Below are 27513 nucleotides of genomic sequence, written 5' to 3' on the forward strand. Positions count from 1 at the left end.
TTTAACCAGTTGATCACAAGCATAATCATGCACCTACTCTTCTATAGATGAATTGGATTAACACCAAACACACTGCTTTTATACAGAAACACACACACATTCTTGTTTTTTTCTCACTTGGGGGGAGTGCGTTTTCTTTTTTTTTTTTCTTTAAGACTAACCCTAATCTTAACCATTAAATACAATCTTAATCATAACACCTTGAAGTTTTGTCCCCAAATGGAAGGCAGGTCCCCATAATGTTACAACAGAATTAATTTATGTCCACACAATGTGGGCAATACATATACAAACACACAAACACACATGTCAGAATCAAAAATATTTTACTTATAGATGCCTTATTTGGCCATTAACAAAAAAAAAAAAGATCTTTTAAGATATGCATTCATTCCATCAATGTCGGCGAGTAAGATAAGAATATCATTTTTAATTGACTGTTAAATATAAACCCACTGCCAGCAGCTGGTTGGCATAAGATAGTAAAATAACATGAAACAGAGGGTAACAGCTGGCTTGGCTCTGTCAGAAAGTAATTAACTCAACCATTCAGCACCTCTTAAGCTACCTAATTGACAAAGTATACATCCTAAAAACAACTATTTGTTGTCTTGACCAAAGTCTCCTATGGATATGTCTGTGGTATCATCTCACGCTCTGCTATGATGCAAATAAGTGTTATGGCAGAGTAACTATTTTCTTAAAGACCCAATTAACCCAGTGTTCAACATGAGAGGTTTGAAGTTCCAACTAAGGTATCCAACTAAGGTAGTTGTATTTATCAAAGCAATTAAGCAGTGTTAAAATAAAAATATTTATTGTTCTCATATAAAAGTTATTTTATTTATTTTGATTTATCTCTATTGTTTCCTATGAATACAAATGTTATAATTTTTCTCAATATAATAGCACAGTCTAGCCTTTTCAATCAAACAACAATTTATGGAATTAAATCAAAAGAACAAGTGCAAAATCAGAGAGCTGTATTTTCTTCCAGCGTTATACCAGCATCCTTTGCCATGGCGTAGAAATAGCCTTGTTTTTCAAGCAGGTTGCTTGGAGAATCAAATTCCACAATTTTCCCAGCATCAAGCACCATCACCCTGTAAAAAGGACCACAGGTGTAAGTGGAAACCTACTGCATAGTGTGTGCTATCATTGTCTGGCAGAGGAAGAGTCAATAGAATTTACTGCTCAAATGGGAAGATATAGATGTCTACATATCTTTGCCTTCCTTTAACGATAGGAGGGAGGATGAGGGTGGGAGTATGCTTTTTATTTCCGGTTTGTGTAAATGTTTTTCCGTATGTGTCAGTGCTGCAAGAGACTGGCAAACTGCCCTGTGTTTTTCCAAATACATGATGCAAAAAGCTCTAGACCTCTAGATAAATGAATCAACCAATGGATGTTTGGATGATAGAGAATGTGTACTGATTAGCCATTTTTTTTCTAATCTCAAATGACAAAACAAGTGCGCACACAGGGTTGCCCTAAATTCAACTTGTTGCATAACCTGCTGCACAATCTGTGTCACAATGTGTTGCAGAGTTGAAAAGTTTCAACTCTTGTCGTTGTTTTGTGTATGATTAAAGGTCCAGTGTGTAGGATTTAGGGGGACATATTGGCAGAAATGGAATATGATATAACAAGTAAGTTTTCTTTAGTGTGTAATCACCTTAAAATCAGAATCATCATGTTTTCGTTACCTTAGAATGAGCTGTTTATATCTGCATAGAGAGCGGGTCCTTGTCTACAGGATCCGCCATGTTCCACAGCCATGTTTTGTACAGTAGTCGAGAATGGACAAACCAAACACTGTCTCTAGAAAGGGTCATTCACGTTTTCATGTACGCCACAGAATTTATTAGCCCCCTTTGACAAACACTGACTTTTGACGTGTAACTGCGTTACTTTGTATTTTTACCAGTTTAAATCCTCGGCCTGTTTGTTTTTCAGAGAAAGAGACCTCTGCGGATAATTTGGCTCCTGATAAGAATCTCATGAACATCTGGATCTCAAGTAATCAAGGAAAAAAGGAATACATTTAAAGTCTATATAAGAGGACAAATAATTTGTTATCAATCACGTAAAAATAGATTAAGGTTAGAAACACAAAAGAAGACTGAAGTTCAGTTAAAAGCTGCTGAGATGGGAGTCCTTAGGAATCCTTCAGCAGAAAATATCAATACTGTGTCAAAACTTAGACTCAAGCTTAATTCTCTATTAACCAGTAAGTATGTTACTAAGAACTCCAACCAAACTATCAGGGTGGCAAGGGAATGACTAAACTTTTAGCTTGTAAATTAAAAAAGATAAAAGTAGGAATGTAATCACAGCAATAAAAAATAATCATGGTAAATATGTAGCAAACGATGAGGAAATAAATCTTATTTTTAAGGAATATTATGAAAAACTGTACCAGTCTGATTCAACTGCTCTTGGTCAAGTATCCTTACACAAAAGCTTGGAGCTCTTTCTTAAATATATATAACTGCCATCAATTGGATTTGATGGTAGAAAAATACTTGACAATGATTTGACAATTGATGAAATTAACATAGCTCTTGATCAAAAGGCCAGTGGGCCATCACCAGGCCATGATGGCCTTCCTGAAGAAGTCTATGTAATGTTCCATGATAAACTCACTCCTCTGCTTTTGACTCATTTTAATAATGTTATTCAAGGAGAAACATTTTCTGAAAATTTTCTCGTAAAAACTTCCAGAGCAATGAAAAACCAAAGAAGTTCTAACCAGGAATTCATGCCCGGCACACTGGCTGGTTTTAATCTGCAATCGTCACCACTAGATGCCATTAAATCCTGCGCAATGCTCCTTTAAGATTTACCATTTTGTTTTTATTCTCATTAATGATGACATATAGATGAGGAGAAGGTCCTTGGTTGCAAAAAAAGGAAAAATATTTATTAACCTGCAGGTGGCATGAGGGGGTTAGAAAAAAGCTCCAAACGTATTACAATCCTATCTGCAACATGATAGATATTGGAGCACTTTTTCAGAGTATTTGATATGGATAGTCAATTCTCAAATGTGAAATCCCTACTGACCATATCTACAGGATACAATGAATGAATTCATACATCCTACACTTACACCACCTCTCTCCTACACCTGGTCGCTGGTGCTGTGTGCACATCTGTGTGAAGTCAATGGAGACTTTGAAGTCTCAGGACTTTCAAGTCTGATTATCTGCTGAAAAACGTGCAACAAGGGACTTGGATGAATTTCACAGCTGAGCCATCAGGCTATTGTCACAACATATGGTGCTCCCTTACGGCTGGAACATCTGACCCATGAAATACTGAATAACCCCACCTATTGTTTGGACCTGAATTAAAAGGCAATAATGTAGAAAAACCTAACACAAATAAACAAACCAATATGAAGGATTTTGCAAACAATAACATCCTGAGAGTGCTCAGAAGATTGTGAAGTTTAAACATGGATTGTTCTGTGTGATATGGTCCAAAGCGCTGCAACAAGCAAGCAAGTGGCCATTGGGCTAAGATATCTTAGTCAACTGCTATTTTCAAGGTCAGTTAGGCACTGTGAAGCTCAACCTTTAAGCCAACAAGGTCCTAAAATGCTCAAAATGCTCAAATTAATTTATTGTCAGCTCTGAAAAAAAGTGGACCTTGAGTTTAGATTGTTTTGTCAGATAATACTCATACAAATGCTGTGTGTTGTTAATGCAATTTTTGAGTTTAATCTAGCAGAACTTTGTTATTTTTATGCTGTCAAAAAAGCCACAGCACAGGAGAGAGAACATGGCATTGCCAGTCCTGAAAATTTGCTTCTGACAGGAGCGTAATGAGTTCAGAGACACCTCATGAAGACATGTTCAGAGACGCTAACTCACCTGGAGCTGTCCATGATGCTGTGCAGACGATGGGCGATGGTGAGGACAGTGCAATGTGAAAACTCTTTGCGGATGGTATTCTGAATCAAGTCGTCCGTCTCCAGGTCAACAGCTGCTGTGGCCTCATCCAGGATTAAGATACGTGACTTCCTCAGCAGTGCTCGGGCCAGACACAGCAGCTGCCTCTGCCCGACACTGAAAAGAGAGAGACATGCTTAAAAGAGGGCTTTAAGAGAACACAGAGCAGAAATTACACCACGGATGGACACTCATGTTTGATTTGAATTATTTCAATTATTTTTGTACCAAAGGGATATTACAGAAGCAACAAATACTAAAAACAGTAGAAAACAACCAAAGGAATAGAATGTATTACAGCAGATTCTTGCAATGAACTGTGGCAGATTTATACATTATTAGAAGTTTGCAGGTTACAAATTTACATTTACAGCAAACTCAGCATTAAGGTCATAGTAAACTCTATTATCCCAGAGAGGAAATTCATTGCACAGCCACTAGGCAAATAAATACAACAAACAATACATAACCAACACTACAATGCTCAACACAACAGTAGCAGAGAAAAATTCATTCAAGTCTATTGTCCTGCATCTGGGCAGTGCATCTAGGAGCTTGTACTTGCTGAACTGCAATCTGTCAAGTATGTAAGTGTCCGAATTTAGAGAGCGGACACAGAATGATAACAAGGGACACACATGATTAAAAAAAAATAGTTTGCTGACCGCCCTTCCCACCCCCGCTACTGCCACACATCGATCCTAACTCTGTGGGAAACACTGTATAACCCAACTGAAAACATAGCTTTCAGGAACTCTATTTTTTCTGTATCTCTTTTTATCTCTAATGTGGCAGTAAGAGTTATTGTCATGGCACCTGAGGTTCTCTCCTCCTTCTGAGACTTCATGTTGTAGTCCTTCCTGCAGCCCCGTCACATAGTCCTTCAGATGGGAGAGCTCCAACACTCTCCAAATCTCCTCATCGCTGAATTTGTCAAATGGGTCCAGGTTCATCCTCAGGGTCCCGGAGAACAACACTGGATCCTAAACCCACGTGATTAGGTTATTCATTGTACTGTAATTATCAAAACAGAATGCTGTAATTGGATTTGAGTTGTTGTTGTTGTTGTTGTTGTTGTTGTTGTTGTTGTTGTTGTTGTCGTGTTTACCTGTGGTATGATTGTAAGTCTGTTTCTGAGGTCATGCAGACCGATAGTGGAAATATCAACACCATCAATGAAGATACGACCTTCAGCAGCTTCAATTATTCTGAAAAGGCAGTTGGTCAGGCTTGATTTCCCAGCTCCTGTGCGGCCCACGATACCAATCTTAATGCAGAAAGAGACAGCACATGGGGTAATTTATAATAGCTGACAGATCTTAGACAGCTGTGAAAATACTGAAATGTGTTTTGAACTGAGATGACATATTTACAGAAACAGCGGCATTTCTTTAGAGCACGTCACACTTAAGCAGTGAATCTCTTGTCAAGCACATCAATAAGTTGACAGTGATCGAAAGAAAGGAGGGAACAAACTGTCCCTGAGGGATTAGAACGTTATACGGTATAAGAGTTGTCTCCACTTTGCTGCAGGCACTTCTGATAAGCCCTGACTGAGATTCGAGACTCATAAACACAAGATCCAGGGATAAACGAAGAGGTCATTAATGCTGCAAAGAAAAGCAACTGAGACCAGACTACAGCAAACAAATAACTGATATTGGCTTGAAAAGATGAAAGACACAAAGCAAGAAGGGACCAAAAGGAAACTCAAATGAGGGTGTCACAAGGAAGTCGGCTTCATAAAAACATAGGTTGGGACTATAATGGGGACACAGATTCTTCCACCAGGAAATGTGAGGGTCTAAATAAATAAATAAATAAATAGACTTGACCTGAATTAACTAAATAAGAATTATGGTTTAAAAATGTGTACTTTGATAAGCATTATGAGAACTCTTTGCAACTGACTACTCTGAAATTAATTACTGTATAACTTTTTGTCAACTCCGTAAGACAAACATCCGTTATGTATGGTATTCAAAAAAAACCAAAATACAGATACAGACACAAACCTTTTCAGTGCTGTTGATGTCACAGGTGATTCCATGCAGCACCAGGTCTAATCCAGGTCTGTAACGAACTTTATAGTTTTCAAACTGTAGCCTCCCTGCCTCGGGCCACTTCTCTGGAGGCTGCGTGCCAGTTACCCACTTAGCCTGTAGATATAAACAGTGTAGATTGAAAATGGTGATGTGGTTCTGTGATATGTCTTTCCCTGACCTAAGCTATCAGTGCTCCTATTTCTTTGAGAATATCTGTACGCACTATACGTCAAGGAAAATGTGTTAAACAGCAAAAAGATAACAACACTACCTGTGGTTTGCAAATGAAGAAAAAAGCACACTAATTAAAATACCTCATTCTCAAGCTCGGTGTATTCGCTCACTCTCTCCACTGCAACGATATTGGTCTCTAGCTCTGATGTCATCCTCACCAGCCAGTTGAGGGTCTGGGTCACCTGCAGCTCCCCAATAGGAGAGGACCGTCATGATGTCAATATTATTGTCATTTACATTCACATTGTCATAATGCAGTGTGTGATGAGGGTGCAATTTACTGACATTAAGGGCATAAGATATAGACAGGCCAACCAGGCCACTGTCCAGTGTCTCCCTGGAAATGACAGCAAACAGGGCAGCAAAAAACACCACCAGGTTTCCAAGGAACTCCAGACGGATGGCCAACCACCTGCAGAATAAACAAAAACACACACATACACAAAAATATAAGGTTTCCATCATCTACTAACACACTGAAAATCCTGTTTGAAAGATAATTTGCTTTAATTTGTAGGTAATTTGAAAATCTGACCTGTTTGACACTATCCAAGGGTAGACGCTTTTCAGATTTTCATCAATAGTTTTTTCGTTGTGCATCAGAAACCTTTCTTGATGACCGTAGGCTCTTATCACAGACAGACCAGACACCGTCTCACTGAAGTGTGAGTATATAGGGGAGCGAGACACGGAGTCCAGCCGACGTAGCTGCCTTGAAGTTGCTACATAGAAGCACTAGGAGTAGAAAACGGGCAAAATAAATCAACAGAAAAAAGTAGAAGATTTCTTTCACAACTCAGCTCCTCACAACTGACTCATGGGACATAACATGCAATAAGACACTAAAGTAATACAATATATTTTTGTAATTTTTTTACTCGCCTGGTGTTGCATTTAATTTGTTAATTTGTGGGTTTTTTTTGCATGCCTCCACAGTGAATCCAAAAACTGAGAAAATTCTTGATGAACTGGAGAAAAAGAGGGCCGTTTTTAACAGCAAAAACTATGGAGTGCCCCAGGAATGAAGTTTCTCTGTAGACCAACCTGTAAGCTAAGATTGTCCTGTTCCCTCCTCAAAAAGCCTATGGAATTTTTTCATTGCATTTTCGATCATTGCAGTTGTTAGTCGATATAATCTGTTTTGATATCTAGTGCTGGCAAAAAATGTTGTTGCAAGGGCTAACTTGACTTGTTTATGGTAAATTAACCTGCACTTTAAACGCACTTCTCTAGTTGTTCAACAAGTCAAAGTGCTTCCACAATATGAATCACTTTCAACAATTCACACATACACTGGTGGCTGAGGCTGCCTTACATCGTGCCACATGCTACTCTGTTTTCATCCATTCATACACATTCACACTGTTGAAAAGGCCACTGGGAGCAGTTTGGGGTTCAGTATCTTGCCCTAGGATACTTTGTCAGGAGCTGGGGATCCAACTGCCAACCTCCTGATTAGAGGACGACCTGCTCTACCTGCTAAGCCACAGCTGCTCCATATTACATAAATGTCGCTGTCAACCCAAACATCCCACTGAACCCCATTCTGACTCTTAAACTCTATATGGAAAAAACAGGATGAATAATCGAATATTCAAACTGAGCAGCCTAATCTGAGTTGACATAATCCTGAGTTGGACACAGACAAACATACAAACATATCATATCCATACAAACATATCTATAAGCCACCCTAACATATTTATCAGCAATATTAGTAACCCGTTTTTGTATCTATTTTATATGTGTTGATTTCATCTTATCTGCACCTTACTGTAATCTATCTATCTAAATAAGCAATTTCCCTAATGATTAATCATATGCCAACAAGAAGAGGGGGGTTTTCAGCAGTGACTTCAAGGTTTCCATGGTCTAAACAGTTTTTAAGTCGATAGGTAGGCTGTTCCAGAGCTTATAGGCAACTACTGCAAAGACTCGTTCATGACTATTTTTATGTCTGCGTTTGGAAATATCCAGGAGCATCTGATTGACGGACTTCAGAGACCAATTAAAACTTTAAAAACAAGTAATAAATCTTAAAATCAATCCCAAAATATATAGGAAGCTAGTGGAGGGATGCCAATACTGGCATCGTGTGGACTCATTTTCTTTTCCATTTAGAAGACAGGCGGCTGCATTTTGTACCAACTGCAGACTGATCTACCACCACATACAAAGAATTATAATAATCTAGGTGAGAGACAATAAAAGCATGAATGACTTTCTTGAGATCTTTGAGAGGGAGATAAGCCTTTGCCTTGGCTAAAACTCTTAGCTGGAAAAAGCAAGTTTTGACAACTGAACCTGAACTGAACCAAAACATGACAATGTTTGTCTTATTTTCATTTATATTGAGAAAGTTTAAATGAATCCAGTACTTCCTGTTAGTCTTTTTCTTCTCTTCCCTGGTCATGTTGTTTTCTTGTGCTACCTTGCTCAGCTTACTTGTACAAAGTAGTAGATCAGGGCCAGAGGGAGGATGATGATGGTGAAGAAAGGAGTGGCCAGACATATGACAAACAGTGTCCCCAACACGCCCAGCAGACACAGGAGCCAGGAGCGGAAGGACTGTGGAATGGCTTCGTCCACTGTGAAAATGTCCTTTAGAACCAGAGGCAGGAAAGTTTGTCTTTATTAAAAGAAATATTCAAGTGAGACAGCACAAATTAAAAACAATCCAGTCTAAATGGGTCTCTCTATTTTTCATTAACATCTCTGGAATTGTCATGCTTTCTAGTGAGGACATATTCAAGTACACCAGAGAGAATTGGGGCTTCACGTGAAGAGGGGATGCTATGTTTTGTGATCACCATGGCAACAAAAGCTGCATGCAGATTTTATTTTGTTTTTTAGAAATGAAATTGCTTCAACAAATAAGTCCAGTTCTTTCATAATCTAGCATCCAACTGAAATGATTTCAAGTTACTATTTAGTTGCAGGATAAAAATATGTAGGTAGTTAAAACTAAGCAATTAATAATGAATAAAATGAAGGGAGAGTGGATATGATGATAAAAAAAGGTTAAAAAAGTCTGACCTTTGCAAAGCGGTTGACCACCCTTCCAATCGGTGTGGTGTCAAAGAATAACATGGGAACTCGTAGTATATTGTTAAGTAGCCTTGAATGCAGGATACGCGATGCAGCCACTGAAGCATTGGCGAGGAGCAGTGTACCGAGGAACACAAAGAGGCCTGGCAAAAAAAACCAAAAAAAAAAATTGTCTTTTGTCCTTGACTTTCTAAAATACACAGGTACTATTAAACAGTGAAATGTATTCATTCACAGTTGCATTTGAAGTGTCGTACACACTTCAGTATCTGATGTTTCAGTCGTGTCTCTGCATTAGCAATGGCGGTTCCATCACCAACATTCAAAAGAAGTAATTAACATTCAAGTATGAGCAATCTCCAGAATAAACTTGAGCAGGTCTTTGAAGAACACTATAGGAAAAACTATAGGAAGTTCTCAGTGTGAGGACACATTATTAAGTCACCTTATTCCATTTTACCTTTACTTTACTTTCTGTTTCACAAAGTGTTTACACCTCTGTTTTTATATATTTATTACTTCTCATGATGCATTTACTGTATCCCTGTTAAAATTTTGTTATTCATTTGCAAATACTATCTCACAAATTAATGTGCTTATATTTTATTTATGTTGTTTGTTTGTTCATACTGAGGTTATTACAGTAGGATGCTGTTTCAAATACTAATCAAAAAGGCTCCATCAGCCAGTCTTATCATATGATTCACCAACTCGTACAGTCTTAGGGGATGTACTCGTAGTATAAAGAGAGCACACTCTATTCAGAAATGAATAAACTCCCCTCAGCATCTTACCTGACAGAAAAGAAAATGGATTTAGTCAGCTGTGCACAAGGTTTCCAGGATTGTATATTATATTGTTAGTCTATTGGAAAGGAAACCAAACACTTTGGCACAGCCTATTTCACTGTTATAATGCCTGTCAGCACTTCTTCAGTTACTCTGGTGTTAAGTGCTGTCATCTATTTGTCTGTTGTCCTGCGAAAATTAAAATGAAATCATCTGCAGTTCAATTAAAGACCCAGGTCTTTAAGTTCATCCTTTCTATGAGGAAACCTTGATTTAAATGGTCGAAAATAACTGTCCGTTGCTAAAGAAAAAAAGTAACAAAGGAGGTAATTTTGGCATTACATTCAAGGCAACTGGATTATGAAATGAAAACCAATGAAATGAATGAATGAATGAAAATACACTTATTCGCTTTATGTACTAGTAGGTAAATTCTGCGCATGTGAAAGAAAAAACTCTCCATACCAGCAGACAGCAGTAGTCTGTATTCATCATTCAAAAAAGGAAACCGCAAGACCGAAAGGATGGAATCAAGATGCTAATTAGCCAGTTAGCACATTGACAACTTGATGTTGAAGGAACAAATTATATTTATCAATTATTATATTTACGCACTAGCGAACTAATACACAAACAATTACAAACCCTTTCTGCTAAACAGCTGAATGGCTAGAAAAATATAGTCTTACCCAATATAATCTGAAATAATTTGCAAAATAATAAAAAAAAAAAAGACTGTAATAAGTTTAACTATTCAGTTACCCTGAGCCACTCCCAGAGCTCCAAACACTCCAACCCTGGTGTCCCTTTTCCAGTCAGGGTACGTCATGTTGGCGTAATCCACTGCGTCATTAGTCCAGTCACTCAGCCACAGGTTCTGACCGATGAAAGCAATGTTCTGTGTGAAGTAAACCAGGAAGACCATGGCGGTATATCCCCAGCCCATGGCACGCAGGTACTGGAGGTACACCGAGAACTTCACCTGGACACGAGAGACACAAAAAGGCTCAAAAAAAAAATGATGATGATGACTTTACACTGGCTTCATGTCTGTCAAAGAATTCATTCTAAAATACTACTGTTGGTTTGTAAATACTGAATGGTTTATAAAAAACATTTCTGATCATCTGCAATGTTATGAACTTTCAAGACCTCTCAGGTCTTCTGGGACAGGTCTGCTTTGTTTCCGCAAGAGTCAAGATTCGAAGAAGCCGTGTTCAGTTTTTAAGCACCATATATCTGGACCAAACTTCCAGCAAACTGCAGGTCAACTGCAACTCTCAGCTAAATGAAGGCAAAGGACTTTGTTTCCAGCTGCCATGTAATAAATCAAATAATTATTCATTTCTTCACAGCATTTTTTTTGTTCTTGTATTTTAAATCTGTCCTTTTTTATTTGAGCTTGTTTTGATTTTCTATTATCTTGCTCTTAAATCAGTTTTTAATTGTATACTATTAAAATGGATTTCTTGTGAACTTTTTCTTGATGGTTTATGTAGAGGAGTTTGAATTGCCTTAGTGCTGAAACGTGCTACATAAATATATAATGTGCCATATAATAGCTATATTACTTCTGGACTTTCTGGAAAAAGCATTAATGGAGACTAAAAAATCTTACCTGTCCTGTTTCCATAGTTTCCTTCTCAATCAACCTCTGGCCTTTCTTTGATTCATCAGTATTTTCAGATTTTCTTATGGAGCTATTTTTTCTTAGTCTGACACTAAAAATAAAAAAAACAGACAGAAAAGATCATAGAAGAAAACAATGAAAAGTTACTTCGTGGGATATCAATGTGTGTTCTTGTATCAAGTGTACTGAAACAAGAAATACAATATGAGGCAATATCTTGGATAAACGATCTTGTAATAACAGTGACTTGCTCATGTGCTCTACGAGAAGCCCACTGCTACACATATAAATCCCTTACTAACAAACATCTACAGACACACACACACACACACACACAAACACACAATTCTCAATATTGTCGCCTACTGACTTATTGTGGTCGAACCTGCCATTGCGCTTGCTGCGACGGATACTGCTTTCTCTCTTTAGTGTAAAAGAAACTGTGTCCTCCAAAGGAGAGTCGGGTTGAGTGTCCTCTGTGTCAGGGATGAACTCCACGTCTGTCGTGTCCTGGCAACCATCTAAATAAATATGGCCACACAGCACACTTGGTGTTTTACAAAGCTGTAGCTCTCTACATAGCTCATAATCACATCATAACGCAGAGTTTTGTGGTTGTGGCACAGAAGTATTTTGTGCAGCTTACATCCAAGACAGAGTGAAAATGGTGCAATCACCTGTATCTGAGTGGTTCTGACTGCTTTGCTCTTTGGCATATGTGTCTAGAAATTCAGAAAAAGCTCCTCTGCTGGCACGAAGGCTGCTGTAGGATCCAACCTCAGAAACCACTCCGTCCACCAAGACCACTATTTCATCCACGTATGGCAGGAAGCTCACTCCATGAGTAACCAGGATACGAGTCTGCACAGATGAAGACACAATTGGCCTCAGCTGTGAAATCAGAATTTGATTATGGCAGCAAAACTTTATGTCAGTTGTAGTTGCTATGACAACGCAATTTCCCTTTGGGGATTAATAAAGTTCTATCTGTCTGTCTGTCTGTCTGTTTGTCCATCCGTCTACCTGTCCGTCAAATTGACCTTCTGATAAAATTAATCTTTAACATAATTTGGTATGTTTAAAAATGCCCTGGTCTCTTATTTTAAGACTAATTATACATGTTTTAATTTCTTATTTCCTTGAAAATATTGTAGCCATTTAAAGGTTGTATTTATTTTTTAATTACTACTTTAATGTGTTCTGTTTTTCTTTTTCTGTATGTTTGACTGTTTGTTTCCACCTTAACATTGTTAATTTGATTGTCTGAATTATGTGTAGGACCTCCTCGAAAACAAGATGACCCATTTAAGGGGCTTTGTCGAAATAAATACATTTACATGGTTGATGCATTAAAGGCTCAGCACAAACCTTGTCTTTGAGTAGTCCATTGGGTCCAATCACTTCTTCAAAGAGATGCTTTCCTACATGAGAGTCCACAGCAGACAAGGGGTCATCTAACAGATAAATATCAGCCTGACTGTAAGCTGCTCGGGCCAAGCTCACGCGCTGCTTCTGACCCCCTGAGAGGTTGATGCCCTGCAGAGGAGAGGAGAGGAGAGGAGAGGAGAGGAGAGGAGAGGAAAAACAGTGCAAGATCATACAGCGCTTCTCTAAAACACAAGGAGCTATGGTTTTCAATCTGTGTTTTCTTATTATTCGTCTGTGGGATTTTGTTTTTTTGGACAATATGTCTCATTGATATAATGTTTGGAAGCTGTTAAGTCTCAGTTGTTGAATCTAAAGTGCTGGAACTACATTTCAGTGTCAGTTTGAAAAAAGAAAAAGAAAATCATGACAGAAGGACAACAATGTGAGGTAAACACAGTTTAGAGTAAATGGGCTCAAGGATAAAGGCCTAAACAGTGGTAGCAAAGGGCAACTTGACCAATAATCCATATCTTAATGATTTTGCAACATATTTATCAATAAAAACACATTAACAATAACTCTGACACTGGTATTAAATGGGGCATTGCTCACAACTGCTTTTGTGTGCTTTGGGATCAACTGAGACAAATGTTCAATTATGATTGTGATCATGTTCTTACTAAACATCCAGAATGTGTTTACACAGGCTGAGCTATACACAGCAACCAAACACCCATGACAAATCCTCGAATCTTACTTTCTCCCCAATCTCAGTGAGGTCACCCCCAGGCAGCAACTTCAGGTCCGGGGCCAGGGCGCAGGCCCGTATCACCTCCTGGAACCTCCTGTCCTCATGGGCAGAGCCAAACAGGATGTTGTCCCGCAGAGTGGCATTTTGGATCCAGGCTTGCTGTGGCACAAAGGCAAGTGAACCCTGGACAGAAAGACATTAAGAGTCAGTGTCATCTATCCACACTGGTTAGCTATTACTTTGTTAATATAGATCAACCTGTTCATTTAAAAACATCATTATCACACTGACTCACAGGGCTCCTACAAATAGTAACGGTTAATTAAACAGGCTGAGAGACCGTGCTTTCTGTAATTAAACTAGAATTACTGCCTCATTGATGTTAACGTCCGTGAACTCGTCGAGATGCATTTACACTTATACCTGCGTCTGTCCACATTCATATGTAGCAATGAATGCTTCCAATATGCATGTCGCTGCAAAGAAGCTACAAATTCTAAAACATCGATGCTTCATACACATCTTTAACCAGGTAGCGTGGATAATCTATACAATCTGATGCAGGTTGAACAACATATTTCCTCAAAATGGTGGCAAAATTGTACACGTAATTTTAGATTAAAAGTGCCCCTGAGCACAACTCTAATCAGCCAGAAAAACTGAAAACACCTGCATGGTTGTTCATAGACTTGAAAAGTGGTTTGAATTGAATCACGTTAATAAACACAACAACAGAATGTTGTGCAGATCATATGCCCTTGGCTAAACACACTATTCTTGTTGACAGATAGCAGAAATAAGATGTCACCTGAATGTTGATGAAGCCTTTGGTGCTGTGCATCTCTCCCAGGAGGGCTGACATGAGAGAGGACTTTCCTGAACCCACAGCTCCCACTACTGCTACCAACCGACCTGGCTTAATGTCCAAGGACACACTGGCAAACACACAGAATAAATGTATACACAAATATACAAACAAATACAAATGTTTTGCAACCATATAGCATAATATCCAAATGTGCAGTTTTGTGTTTGAGAAAAAAAACATACTTTTTCAGCAGAGGTTCAGCTTCTTTTTCCCACGCAAATGAACCATCTCGTACGCTAACAGCAGTGTCTGACAGATGGACACACATTGACACAGATTCATGAAAACAAACAGAAATAGAGGACATTATGTACTCTTCAGGTACCAATAAATAAACATCACTACTCAGCCTGCTGAACGTACTGAAACCGGAGTCATGACGCACAATGTCACTTTCAAGGTCTTCACCTCCCAGAAACTTTTCCAGGCGTTTCCTAGACACCGATGTCTGAAGTACAAAAAAAACAGGTTAATGTGCCCTAAGGTTTGGTAAGTGCGTGTGTACCGTAAGTTGTTGTTCCCTTACTTGCACAATGGCAGCGATGAGCATGGGCAGCATGGCCAGGGGGAACCGCAGGATGTTGAAAAGAGAGATGGAAGTGAAAGCTTTCTCAGCAGTCAACACATTGCTAGGGCTTACCCCTACAAACACTGCAAATGTGGCCAAAGAAACCTGCGAGAAAGACAATGTGAGGACAACAAAAACAACAACAACAACAAAATAAGATTTGCAAAGACCTTTTCTCATCTTTATGTGAGGTTCCTTATCGGGACTCACCAGAGCAGGAGCACAGCTGAAGATAAAGGTGGAGACAGATGTCAGGTAGGCAAACTTCCTCATGACTTTAAGTTCTTGGCCCCTAATGCCTTCCACCTGCGCCTGGAAGGATGGCTCCCATGCGTACAGCTTCAGAATCTGGAGGAAGACGAAAGAGAAAAAGGGGGACGAGGGGGTAGGGGGCATTGTTGAGAACAGGAAAAAGGAAGGGTGCGGAAACAACGGGATAGCATTCAGAACTTACGTAATCAATGTCAATACACCTCAGGTGGAGGATGCAGTACAATAGAAGGCATGGCAAAAAATTTCAGCTTCTTCCTGAGGCATAAAATCCTTTCATCTGAGGAACGCCTCACCCAGAGTCCCCACCATCACCAGTCTACATTAACATTTTTTAAACAAAGATAGGAGCAGAGGTGATTTTTGCAGTTATTTTTCAGTTATGATGGCCCAATAACTCACCTTGATCCCATTGAGTATTTCATTCATTATTTTTAATCGCTTGTCTTTAAACTTCATGTTCTCGATCTGAAAAGAAAAGAAAATGTGAATCAGCAGGTAAAAATACTCACTGTTAACTTTGTGTACTAAAAATAATAGTGAAAACAATGCAGACAAGAAGATGGGTAATTTGTAGTTTCATTTAATGCCTGTGTCTTTAACAGGGGGGTCTATTCATAAAAAATAAATACATAAAAATTAAAAATAAAATAAAAATATTTAATTGCAGTTCAGAAAATCAGTGACAAGCCAACAGTTACCCATGAATTTGTGTGAAATCATGCGAGCTACTTAACGCAAAATAACTGTGGGGTACAAATCCGCAACGGCAAGGTGAACTAGCCAGCAAATATTTATTTACTATTGAAAAATATTGGCCATTACTTTTATTAATATACTAAGTGTACAGCCACAGTGGATTACTTTGTGACGTACCAAGCAAGAGACTAACTTACCATCCACTTTAGCAACCACCACTGAAAGTGTCGAGGTTGAGGCTAACCCAGCAACAACTGCTGCTGACGTAGCAGCTACAATCAAGACAAATAAATGAAAACCTGAAAATATTCAGAGAATTGTCTCAAGAGTAACTCAGTTTTATACAGTATATATAGTAGGAAGTGCTTGCTGTGTCTTTTTTTAACTAAGGCGTCCTCCACCTGAAAAAACACTGAAGACCACTGCGTTAAAGAATTTAGGGTGCTTTCAAAGTTTTGGTGAAATCTTGGCATGCTAAATTGCCAACTCTTTCAAATACATTATGCTCCACTTCACCACAACACAGACTACATGGGTTGTAGCTACTGCTGGAGGAGTGTAAGCTCTGCGTTAGGTACTGTAAAGAGAGTCTGTCCACACACACAGTTACAGGGCTAACTGTAAGCATCTCACAGCTAACATTACCCAGTGGTTATTAATGGTTTTAACAGCTCAGTGTTGAATGTTTCCCACTGCTGCTGTGTTAGCTTGTGCTAACTGGGCAGACATTGAACTAACCAGCTGCTGAGAGGAGAGCAACTCTGTGAACAGCAACAACTGAAAGTTGGGGGCATTTTGATGGTCCAGGATAAGACCCTCAGCACCAGAGTATCTAATACAGGTATTGTTTGACTAAAGATGTTTCGATACTACTTGCTACTGAATCATTTCAATCCATACCTTAAAGGTATTGTGTACTATTACCCAGACTTGTCATTGCTGTTAGGTATTTTAAACTATAATTCAGAACACTAATATGTGTGCCTTGTAGTTGGTATATACAGTGAACTATATTCTAAAGGGTCATAATAATCCTGTATGTTCTGCTGACCTGGATTTTTCTGGCCTTGTTGGCTAGCAGTCCATTGATCGGCACCATCAGCACCATGACTGCCAGTCCGGCCAACACAGAAGGTCCTAACTCCAGCCACAGGAAAACAATGGACAGTATGATCTGCAGAGGGCAGGACCACAGCAGGTGGATGAAGTTGGTCACATCGTTGAAACGCTGGGCGTCTGCTGACATCAGGTTCACCGTTTCCCCGACCGTAGACTCTTTACGAGTGTCATTAGACACAACCAATGCCTTGGTGAAAGGATGAAGAGGGGATTGAAGGGAGAGATGGCAAGGAAATAAGCAGAAGAAAATTTGGTGTGAATTGTAATTATTTTAAATGATAAAAGGTACAAAGAAAAAAATACCAATTGATTTCTCTTAAACTTTATGCCGTCATGAACACAGCATGCAGCAGGGGGCTGTTGGAGGTACAGCTATTACAAAATGTTTGAAAACATAAAAGGCGCAATAATAATTACAATAATACTAACTGTATCTAAATGCTTACTAGATATTGGATAGCTCAAGAAATTGCTCTTGTAGAATCCAAGGAATGGACTCATGCAGAGACTGCTCTATTCATTAACCATTAAAGGGTCATTCTATGTGTTAATAAAGGAATTTATCACTTATACAGCTGACAAGTCTCTTTGGTGGGTGTTGAAAACTATATGTGATATTTTTTGTCTTGTGCTCTTTACTGGCATGGTAATTGACTTCCTTTTTGCAGCGCTGCGTGAGGTAAAGTAAGAAAATGTCATTGTGCTGTCACTTGCATTGTTACCTTTTTGTACACAGCAGCCATGATGGCAGTGCGAACCTTCATGCCCAGCACGAAGCAGCGCTGGAAGTACTGCTGCAGGAACAGAGACTGCAGAATGGCCACCACAAGCAGCAGCACTGCGTACAGATAACCTTCCCAGGCGTGCCTTGATGTGTCTTGAGTGAAAGAGATCATCACTCTAGGAGAGGTACAAAAGTTAATGGGGCAGCTCAACACATGCTACAATAAAATTTCAAGCATCTAGAGGCAGTTATTTATTATTCAATCACATGACATTTTAGTATGCTTTCTGTCATTTTCAATCTTGTCTGCTTTTACTCTTCCCTTCCCTGGTGATGTCAAGTTATATAGCTAACCAATTTAAGCTGACAGGGTAAGAGCATTCACAAGGCCACAGCACATGAAAAGCTTTAAAAGGGAACTCAACGGATTTTACAGATCACCATCAGCGTACTGCTGTATTTGTGAAAAAGTTGTTTGAAAGCCTTTAATGGCTCCAAATGGAGTTACACAAAAGGTTGCTTTATGTGCTGTAACTTCAGTAATTGAAGCTCAGGTTTGAAAATGAAAAAAAAAAAACAATGAGTTTGGCAAAGAGAGGTTATCACAGCTTGCTTCTCATCTCTGCTTGAGGCTACCAATATGAGGTTACAATAGCTAAACAGCATTGGCCACTAGAATATTTGAAAATTTGTTGATGGCAAATTGGATTTTCAGTAATATAAAGCCTTTTCAACATTTTAATTAAATTGTGTGCTCCCTGTTAAGGTGATAAATAATGCTCAGTTATTATTTTGAGCTTCCTGTGGTCTTTTTTGCTTCGCAAACAGTTCAACTTACAATCTGTTCAGGATTGAGAGTTTACTGACCCCGAGTTAATCATTGTTGAAGGAGCAACAAACTGCATCAGTTGGGGATTTATGTTCTGTAAAAGCTTTGAATGATGATCAATGAAATAATTTTAAATCAAAATCAGAATAGCTGCTTGGCTTGCAAGAAAACTGAAGGTCAATCAGGGAACCTATCTTTGTGCTTGAGAGAAGGTTTTATTAAAAACTTGACTCACTTCAGGAGTTGAGGACTGGCAAAAGCCAGCAGGTCCTGCACAAGTTTGAAGAAGGCAGATTCAAGCAGAATCCGTGTAAAGGTCTTGTAAATGGTAGAAACCAGCCATGAATTGGGATAGTTCTCCTCCTCTTTCTTTTTGTCCTTTTTCTTTTTCTTCTTTTCTTCTTCTTTCTTTCCCTTTTCCTCCTGAGTAAAAAATATAGATTGGGCATTGATGGCCTCTTGACAATTAAACAGGGGTGCCTAACAAAGGCATGACGTGATTTACCCAAATAGGACCAGTTCCTAGATAAAATATCCCACATTGCATTCTTGGACCAACATTAGGATTGGCCGATCACAGCCCTCTGAAACATAACTGTTACATCATCAGTATGCTGCGCCTGAGCACGCTTCTTTCAAAATTAAGTTGCGCTTCTTCAGGGGTAAAATAGGTTTTCCAATTTGAAGTGCACTTGAACATAATCCCCAGTAAAACTGAACAAAATCCATATGAGCTACCGCAGGCTTAGCAGTGCGTGCTATCTTGGTAGGCTATGCTAACAAGTAAGCTAATCACTACACTGGACTACAGGCTGAGCAGGCTTAGAAAGGTACTCCACATTTCCCTCATTCCATCATTACTTTCCAACTCCTCCTGGGGGATCCTGAGCTGTTCCTATGCCAGATGAGATATATAATCCTGGGAGGCCATCAGGGGGCATCCTGATTAGATGCCAAACCACCTTAACTGGCCCCTTTTGAGTCATTTCAGCCGCTTGTATCCGTGATGTGTTTCTTTCAGTCATAAACTAAAGGTCATGGCCACTGGGGAGGGACAGGACATTGTCGGAGTAGTAAATCGAAAGCTTTGCCTTCTGGCTCAGTTCCCACTATGACAGTCTGGTGCAGCAGCCACACCACTGCTGGCACCATGCCAAACCACCTGGTCATCTCTCCCTCCATTTCACCCACAACGGTGATCAAGACCCTGAGATACTTGAACCCCTTCACTTTGGGCAGTAACTCTAACCCAACAAAGAGAGGGTCAGAGATCTGCAGTTGGTTTATCGCAATGTTGGTCCAGGAATGCAGTGAGGGATGTTGATGCAGGATTATGTCCTACTTGGCTGAATCATGTCATGCCCGAAACCAGAATCAATGGCACCACTAAAACTAAAATCCATTTGGAGTTCAAGAGAATGATCTGGAAATGTGTGTTAAGTGTTTTTCTCTGAACCCTCTTACCATCATCAGCACATCCTGACTGACGCCTTTTGCCAGACCATTGGAGAGGCCATTTTGAAAGGCCTCTTCCTGGGCTTTGTCTCTGTTCTTATTCCTTTTTTTCTTCAACCTGTTTTGGAACCGGACCTTTGCTGCACCCAGCTCTGACTGCATGACGTACTGAAAGCGCCGGTTGATATAAGCAGTGCTGTCAGCCTCGCTCAGCTCCCACATGTCCTCCTGAACCAGGGGCCGCCTGTACCCATTCACCACCATACTATAAAAAGAAGAAGAATTTGGATGTTGAGGCTTACATATGAGGCTGTTTGCTTGGATTATTACTGTAGCAATTTTTTGATTTACCTGTTAAACCAGTTGAAAGTGATTCTGCTCAAAAATGCTGCGCCTGCCTCTGGATTCTATCAATAAAAAACAATTTAAAAAAAAACAAACATATGTATTATGAACACAGCAGGCTGATGTGATGGTGAGTGCATTACAATTGTTACATTGTAATTAATTTTGCAGTATTATATACTAACAATAGCAAAACAAAAATGCCTCCATCTGGATGCTTTTGTACCTTTTTTACAAGCTCCTTTGCCTCCTGAGGTATATCAGCCACAGCGGAGAGAATAAGTGCAATCAGTTCCAAGCCAAAGGAAATGTAGAAAAGGCAGAAACGAGGGACATCACTGATTTCCCCCTGTTGGACAGAAATTAGTGTAACAATTATGTTTAAGGGCAATGGGGTTGAACAGTGAATGGTGTAAAATTACTCATTAACACAGAGCTGACAAGTATCACATCAAGTGATTGCATTCTGCCGGAGTAAAAACATCAGTTTTCTTCTAGCTTGATGCTTTCCTTGAAACTAGACCTAATGTCTATCGCTAATACCAGCTTGAGTGTCTCTCGTAGAAGGGTCTGGAAAGGAAAGACTTCGCACACAACAAGGAGCAACCAGAAGATGAAGAGAGTGGCTGAGTCTACTGTTCCTTCCCTCCTCCTCACTCCTTCCTGGCACAACAGCAGAAGGATCTACCGAAGAAAAGAAAAAAGAAATCAAGAAGTCATCCCTCTAATTTAGCATAAGGGCAAATAAATCAATAAATACCCTGAAATATTTACCCATGTGACTGCATACAGGACGGGGTTTGCATAGTATACGCCAGGATTTTTCACTGTTGACGTTGGGTCTTTGCTTGGACCATAATCCTCACCTAATGTGACTGCCAGCGCTGCTATGGACGTCAGCAACAGCAGAGACACCACAAGCTGAGAGGAGGAGAGACCGACAAGACTGGCAGATAAATCGCGTTTAAGTCCACATTAACAATATTGCACTGTGTAATTGAAACATGGCTAAAAAAAAAAAAGAAAAAAAACAAAAAACAAATAAGCCTACTAAGAAAGGGACTACTTGTATCTCTGACCCCTTTGACCAAGATTTCTTTAACCATTAGGCGCTTGTTAGTGGGATTACTGTAAAAAAAATCTGCTTAATTTACTGATCTCTGTGAGGGAAATTAATTGCACATAATGATGTTTGAAAATCTTAATTACGCATAATCAGTATTAAATTTCCTAATTACATACATCCTGAACATCTTTACTGCATGCATAATCATGTATAACTTATACTGTGTTTGATCATTCTGAATCTGTACCATGTAACTTTTGCCCGAGCCTGCTTTGCCTGATTGCTCCCCAGAGCATCACAAATGTAACAGAAGGTTCCTTGAAAAGTGCGTTCAGGACAGAAAGGTCTGTTAAAACATGATGTCAGCAGTTACTAAATTTGAGACTAGACAGTTGCCAACAAGAAAGCAGTCTCATCTTCCACAAAGTCATGCATGGTTCAAGCTTGATGAATGAAAGTGCCAGCCAAGACATTGGTTAGTTATTTAATTTGATGTGGCTGTGGTAAGTAGAACGGGGTGTCCTTTAATAATAACTTCATTCATATGGCACCTTCTACTTAGTCGATGTGAGGGTCTAAGGAAAGGCAAATTGTGATTTGTGATAATGGGCTGTATAAATAAAACTGACTTCACTTGATTTAATTTAAAGTAAGTTGTAATAATTTGTGACTCAAAAGGACAGTGAGGCAGCAAGATGAATCTCAACAGTGAGCTCAAAAGTGTACGCTAGTGCTGGACCATAGTGCTTTAAAAGTAATTAGTACAACTTTGAAATTAATCCTAAGGTTAACTGGAAGCCAATGCAGAGGGGCTAAAATGGGGGTTATGGGATTTCTTTGGTTTTATTCAGTTAACAGTCTGGCTGCAGTATTTTGTAGAACTTGAAGGTGTGACCGTACTTTATTGTTCAGGCAGCTAAGGAGAGAATTAAAATAGTCAATACTTGAGAAAACAAATGCATGAATAACTTTCTTTTCGGCCATAGAATGGTAGAAATGATCTGATTTTCTACACCATTTGAAACAGGAATGAAATACCTCTTTGATGTGATGGTTTAAAGTGATTTGAGATAACTCCTAGAATTCTAGCAGTAGGCTACACAGAGGGAATGGACTAGGTTAAGAAATGTGTCAGTAAAGACTGAGGTGTTTTGTGACCCAATCAATATCATTTGTGATTTTCCTTCATTGGGTGTAAGGATATTACTTGACATCTAGCGTGTAATGTTGTTTAGACAGTATTTTTAAAAAGTCAGTCTGCTGGGGACTCCTGGTTTTACGGACACATAGAGTTGAGTGTCATCAGCATAAAAGCGGAAAGAGATCTTATGGTTTTGCATTAAACTGCCAAGAGGAAGCATGTAAATACAGAATAGAAGAGGGCTTTATTTTATTTTGCTGTACTGTGTTCATATATCGCTTTGCTTATTCATTATCTGGCAAATTATGTTTATTTAATAACACTTGGACTGTATACATGGGATATGGATGATTACAAAGGCCACAGGCACTTTGTACAACTTTAAGGGTCTTGTGTGAGTGCTCTGTAATAGATTTTGAGTGGTGCATCCAGGCATGAGGCTGATGTGTGTGTTCTTTGATTACAGCTGAGCATCATGGTTGCTCATTTGATAAAGTATATTAATTCAAAACAACCTACATACATAGGTGGAAATAAATAAACGTCAGGAAGTCATGTGTGAAGAAGGGACAAATCTACTTGAATTAAGTTAAAAAAGTCTTACAAAAGATAAACAGATAGGTATCACGTTTTAACTGACGTGTTTAGAGGAAAGAAAGAAAGGAAACAGCTGTCTTTAAAACAATGCACGCCTGGGGAATCATTAAATACGTTCAAGTGTAAACCCAAAACCTCCCAATGGGCAGACAGCACCTTGCATGATAGTTTCACCACAAATATTGTATGAATGTGTGTAACTGGGTGATTGAGAGGCAAAATGTACAGTTCTTTGTCTGACAAGGTTGAAAGGCCGACATGTATAATTGGAGTCCACTTACCCTCAACAATCTGAACTAGCCAAGGTGATAGGAAATTGTATTAGCCATCAACAGAATCAGTAGCTTCTCTTGGCTGTGTAATTTTTTAACTAACCTTTGTTTTGTTTACCACACTCTCAGCATTAATAAAGCGTGACAATATGGATTTTTCTCTTGTTCTTCTTGTGTCGAGTGGAATTGCAAAATTACAAGGACACCTCTCAGCATCACAACCAGAACAGTGTCTCGAGCTCTCACCTGTTTGCAGAGGTAGAGCTTTGACAGATGCTTAGTGTTCATTGGCGTCCTCCTGCAGAGAAAAACCAGGTGTCGCGGGGCACACAGCCACAGGAACCCCAAGGGGATCCAGACCAGCACCGTTTGCTCTACACATACTGGGAGGTCTGGGTCTTCTCTATCCAGATATGAAGCATTCTGAGGTGCACACACAGACACACACACACAAGACTAACTGAATGATCTCCTAATTTCAAAGAAAAGCACAAACACAGATAAAACACTGCCACTCCCAGAACGCACTGCATGTTATACCAGAGACAACCAGCGCCTCCCTGATTAGAAATCTAATTAACAGTGTCTCACATTTAATTAAACTGTAAATCCCTGCTTATGGCAGCTTGCACAGCTGCAACATGCATAATCTGCACCTCTGGAAATGACAGAGATGAAGATAGGTGCTAATGGGTTACAAGAACGGAGTGACAGGAGCTGAGGTGAGGCGTTTAACATGTTATATGAACAAAAGACTCTGACACAATACAGGAAGAGTAACGTGTCAAAGCTTTTCAAATTCTTTAAAAGTATAAATCATTTCAAGCACTTTAAGTTGCATCTGCTGTGGGAAAACCGTTATTTCACACGCTGCACTCTTAATAATACTGTATGGGTTCATGTTTTTGGACAGCATGTGTTTATTAACATCGAGTATTTCACCTGTACCATTAGGTGGATGATTACATGGATTCTTTCCCCATGAGGAAAATCAAATTTTTGAGGATTTAACTAACAAACATTTTTATATATAATAAAATATATTTTCACTGCAGATTAATATACTATTTTTTTTTACCCCAGTTTAGTATGTAAAACAAAGCAATTTAAAATAATGCTTTTCACAACTTCCCAGAGCCCTAGATTAAAAAATATCTTTTGCAAAACCCGAATATTCAGTTTAACACAATGAAAAACAAAGAAATGTAGCAAATTCTCCTATCTATCCAAAGATGTAGCAGGTTCAAGGGAAAATTAAATTGATTTTTTTAAACTTTGTTTAAAAAATGACTAATATGTCTTCTCTCTACCTTCTACCTTCTTCTATCTGAGAAGAAGAATACTTTCTGGGACACCCATGCCTGTAATGCACAAACATACTGTTTTAACACTGTTTAATCATAGTAAAAAGCAAAAAAGGTATTCATAATGCTTTATAACAACAATCACAACACATTATAATTGCATTTTATAATGACTTATGATGTCAAGTGTCACAATATTTCTTAATTGTTAGTTACTTACTGTCTTTTTTTTGTCGTAAGACTGTGATAATTGTATAAGCATTGTCGTAATGTATTAAAATGTGATCGTAAGTCTTTGTGCGCTTTTTGTGAAGTTATATTAATTATTAGTTATATTAATTATATTAATTAAATATTAATTCCTGAGGTATAGGGAAATTAATGATTTTGTTTTTACATTTTATTTGTTTTTCTCTTTAAAGTTTCTTGTGTGTGGTCTGGTGTGTGGGATTTTGTGGCATCGGCTGCATTGAGTTTGTAGAACTAAAACATCTCCCATGTGTCAAGCGTGTAGCAGAACTACAGTGGCTGACCCAAAAACACAGATTGCCCTATTTAGATGCAGTGTTTGGTTTCAAAACAGAGAGGTCCGAGAGAGGGACCAACAAATTATGAAGCATTATAACAGCAGACCTTGTAAGTCAATATAAAATGTTTTAAAATGTATTGTGATTACTGTAATTAAGAAATATGAATATTTATGATGTTTATTACTCTAGTTATACAGTGCTCACACTTAGTAACATAAAAGCAGAGGGAATGAAGGATTTAGAGGTGCAGTTTGTTCTCCTTAGGAGCACATTATAACACAGGCCTGAGGGCATTACAGGTCATTTTCTGGACCGAACGTTGTCAGATATAGTAATTTTTCCTTATGGCTTTTGAGACAACCGTTACTCCCAGCCGGAGAGCAAGTCTCTTTGGTGGGCTTCCATCATACTTTCATAATGTCATTTAAGTTATTCCTGTCCTTCTCAGATAGTCCATAAAACCAGCAAATAAATAAGAAAATTAAGACTTTTACTAAATGTTTGACAAAACAAAATAAAAATACCGTCAATAGAATAACTGACTGTATATTTATACTGCATTATAGACATGGGTGTCATAGAGTGTGTTACCATTTCAGTTTTACAGTCATAAAGATGCAGAGTAATAGCTCATAAACGTGCTGCAGTTGATAGATATGCCGAGTCATGCCTTACTGAAGTGTCACTATTGGTCAGTCACATGTTCACTGAGCACCGTGTACAGGGGTGAAAACATAAAATACTTTCAGATTAAAGTTCAGTTTAATAGGTTGTGTGTCCTCAACATATACTGAGGGGATCAACACAATATGAGCACCTGTACAAAATAACACAATGTAAAAATAAGACACAACACGCTCCCTTGCAATTAAACCTTTTGAAACTGGGTGCTGAATCCTCATATCCTCTTGACTTCAAAATAATAAAATCAAATAGCCAATAGAAGTCCTGCAACATAACAGGAAAAGCTTTTAACACTCTTGTTTTGGGGTCTTAATTAGGTTTATACTTGCTATTTTGTAAAAATAATATGTAAAAAAAAAAAAAACTCAAAAAAAAAAAAAAAAGAACGTCACAAGCGTTAATCAAAATGTCTTTGAAAGTTTGTATCACCAAGATATCATATTAAAGTGTACAGGTGCCATTTTGTCCATCCTCTGAAATTCTCTAGTGACATTAAAGCTATTTTATTTAATAAGTTAATGAAAATTTGTGTGTGCATCAAACATTTCACAAATCAGTGATTTCATCTTGAGACTCTATAGTCACCCTGTGTCTCCCTTCAGTTACATTAACCCTGACTGTTCAACTCACCCAGAAGATGGACCCACAGTACTCCTCTAGAGCTGCAGCACACATGGTCCACACTGATGGCTTCAGTCGCCCTCAGGTTATTAGACAACCAGACGCCTCACGCCTTTTGCTCCACTGCTGTCGACTCACACGCCTCTTCTCTCTCCCCTGTCCACCCACAGCCTCCTTGTGCAGAGAAAAGATGAAAGCATGCCAGCTCAATGGCAAGAACAGATGGGTTAATGCTTCACTTGATTGCTGATTTCTTTCTCTTTAGGCAGATCTTCAGGGTTGTCCTCTTGTCGTTCTGTGTCAAAGAAGCACTCACATGCAGTCCTCCAAATGGGTAAATGAGAAAACTCAACAACTGCAGTCTTATATAAAACCCTACCTTGCACCAGCCCACTGACACTCCTCAACGCTCAGATATGGCTAAAGTTCAGCGTTTCAGGCGGTGTTCCTGTGCTGTTTTTCCTTGTGTTAGGGGGACGGCCCACCAAAAGAGGGACTGTGTTTGGGGAAGGGGAGGGAGTGGGCTCATTAGACCCCCTTTTCCTCTTGTGTTTCCACTTCTACTCTGCATGCCTTCAATTTCTCTAGACGGCGAGCCATT

General features: G+C 38.9%; 1 protein-coding gene across 2 annotated transcripts; it reads right to left on the bottom strand.

Moving 5' to 3' along the window:
* Positions 1–712: 712 nt before the first annotated feature.
* abcc2 (ATP-binding cassette, sub-family C (CFTR/MRP), member 2) lies at positions 713–27367 on the bottom strand. Of its 2 annotated transcripts, XM_042501642.1 has the most exons (33): positions 27292–27367; positions 26922–27207; positions 24020–24196; positions 21472–21618; positions 21241–21381; positions 20924–21046; positions 20704–20759; positions 20362–20617; positions 19133–19320; positions 18067–18244; positions 17277–17531; positions 15929–15994; positions 15467–15604; positions 15215–15361; positions 15052–15136; positions 14871–14937; positions 14629–14755; positions 13827–14003; positions 13070–13237; positions 12379–12562; positions 12072–12222; positions 11690–11792; positions 10834–11053; positions 9272–9426; positions 8681–8836; positions 6771–6970; positions 6521–6647; positions 6316–6417; positions 5972–6115; positions 5065–5223; positions 4773–4939; positions 3879–4073; positions 713–1103 (listed from the first exon to the last, which is right to left on the bottom strand). In XM_042501642.1, exons 2-33 carry the CDS (start codon positions 26964–26966, stop codon positions 974–976), a joined length of 4734 nt encoding a protein of 1577 aa, XP_042357576.1. In that variant the 5' UTR covers positions 26967–27207; positions 27292–27367; the 3' UTR covers positions 713–973. The 2 variants fall into 2 exon arrangements, with proteins under 2 accessions (XP_042357576.1, XP_042357577.1); XM_042501643.1 differs by lacking the exon at positions 27292–27367 and having other exon boundaries at positions 12087–12222; positions 26922–27262.
* Positions 27368–27513: the final 146 nt, after the last annotated feature.

Source organism: Plectropomus leopardus, chromosome 15 (genome assembly GCF_008729295.1).
Source record: "Plectropomus leopardus isolate mb chromosome 15, YSFRI_Pleo_2.0, whole genome shotgun sequence".
NCBI lineage: Eukaryota > Metazoa > Chordata > Actinopteri > Perciformes > Serranidae > Plectropomus > Plectropomus leopardus.

What these genes read in the sequence shown, in the direction of transcription:
- abcc2 (XM_042501642.1), bottom strand. Translation starts at nt 26,966, where the DNA reads ATGTGTGCTGCAGCTCTAGAGGAGTACTGTGGGTCCATCTTCTGG. An exon ending in GCCAGTCCTCAACTCCTGAA is followed by an intron (nt 18,245 to 19,132) that starts GTGAGTCAAGTT and finishes TACCTCTCCTAG; the next exon opens with AGTGATGATCTCTTTCACTC. An exon ending in GAAGGAGGAGAGAACCTCAG is followed by an intron (nt 4,074 to 4,772) that starts GTGCCATGACAA and finishes CTCTCTTTTCAG; the next exon opens with TGTCGGGCAGAGGCAGCTGC.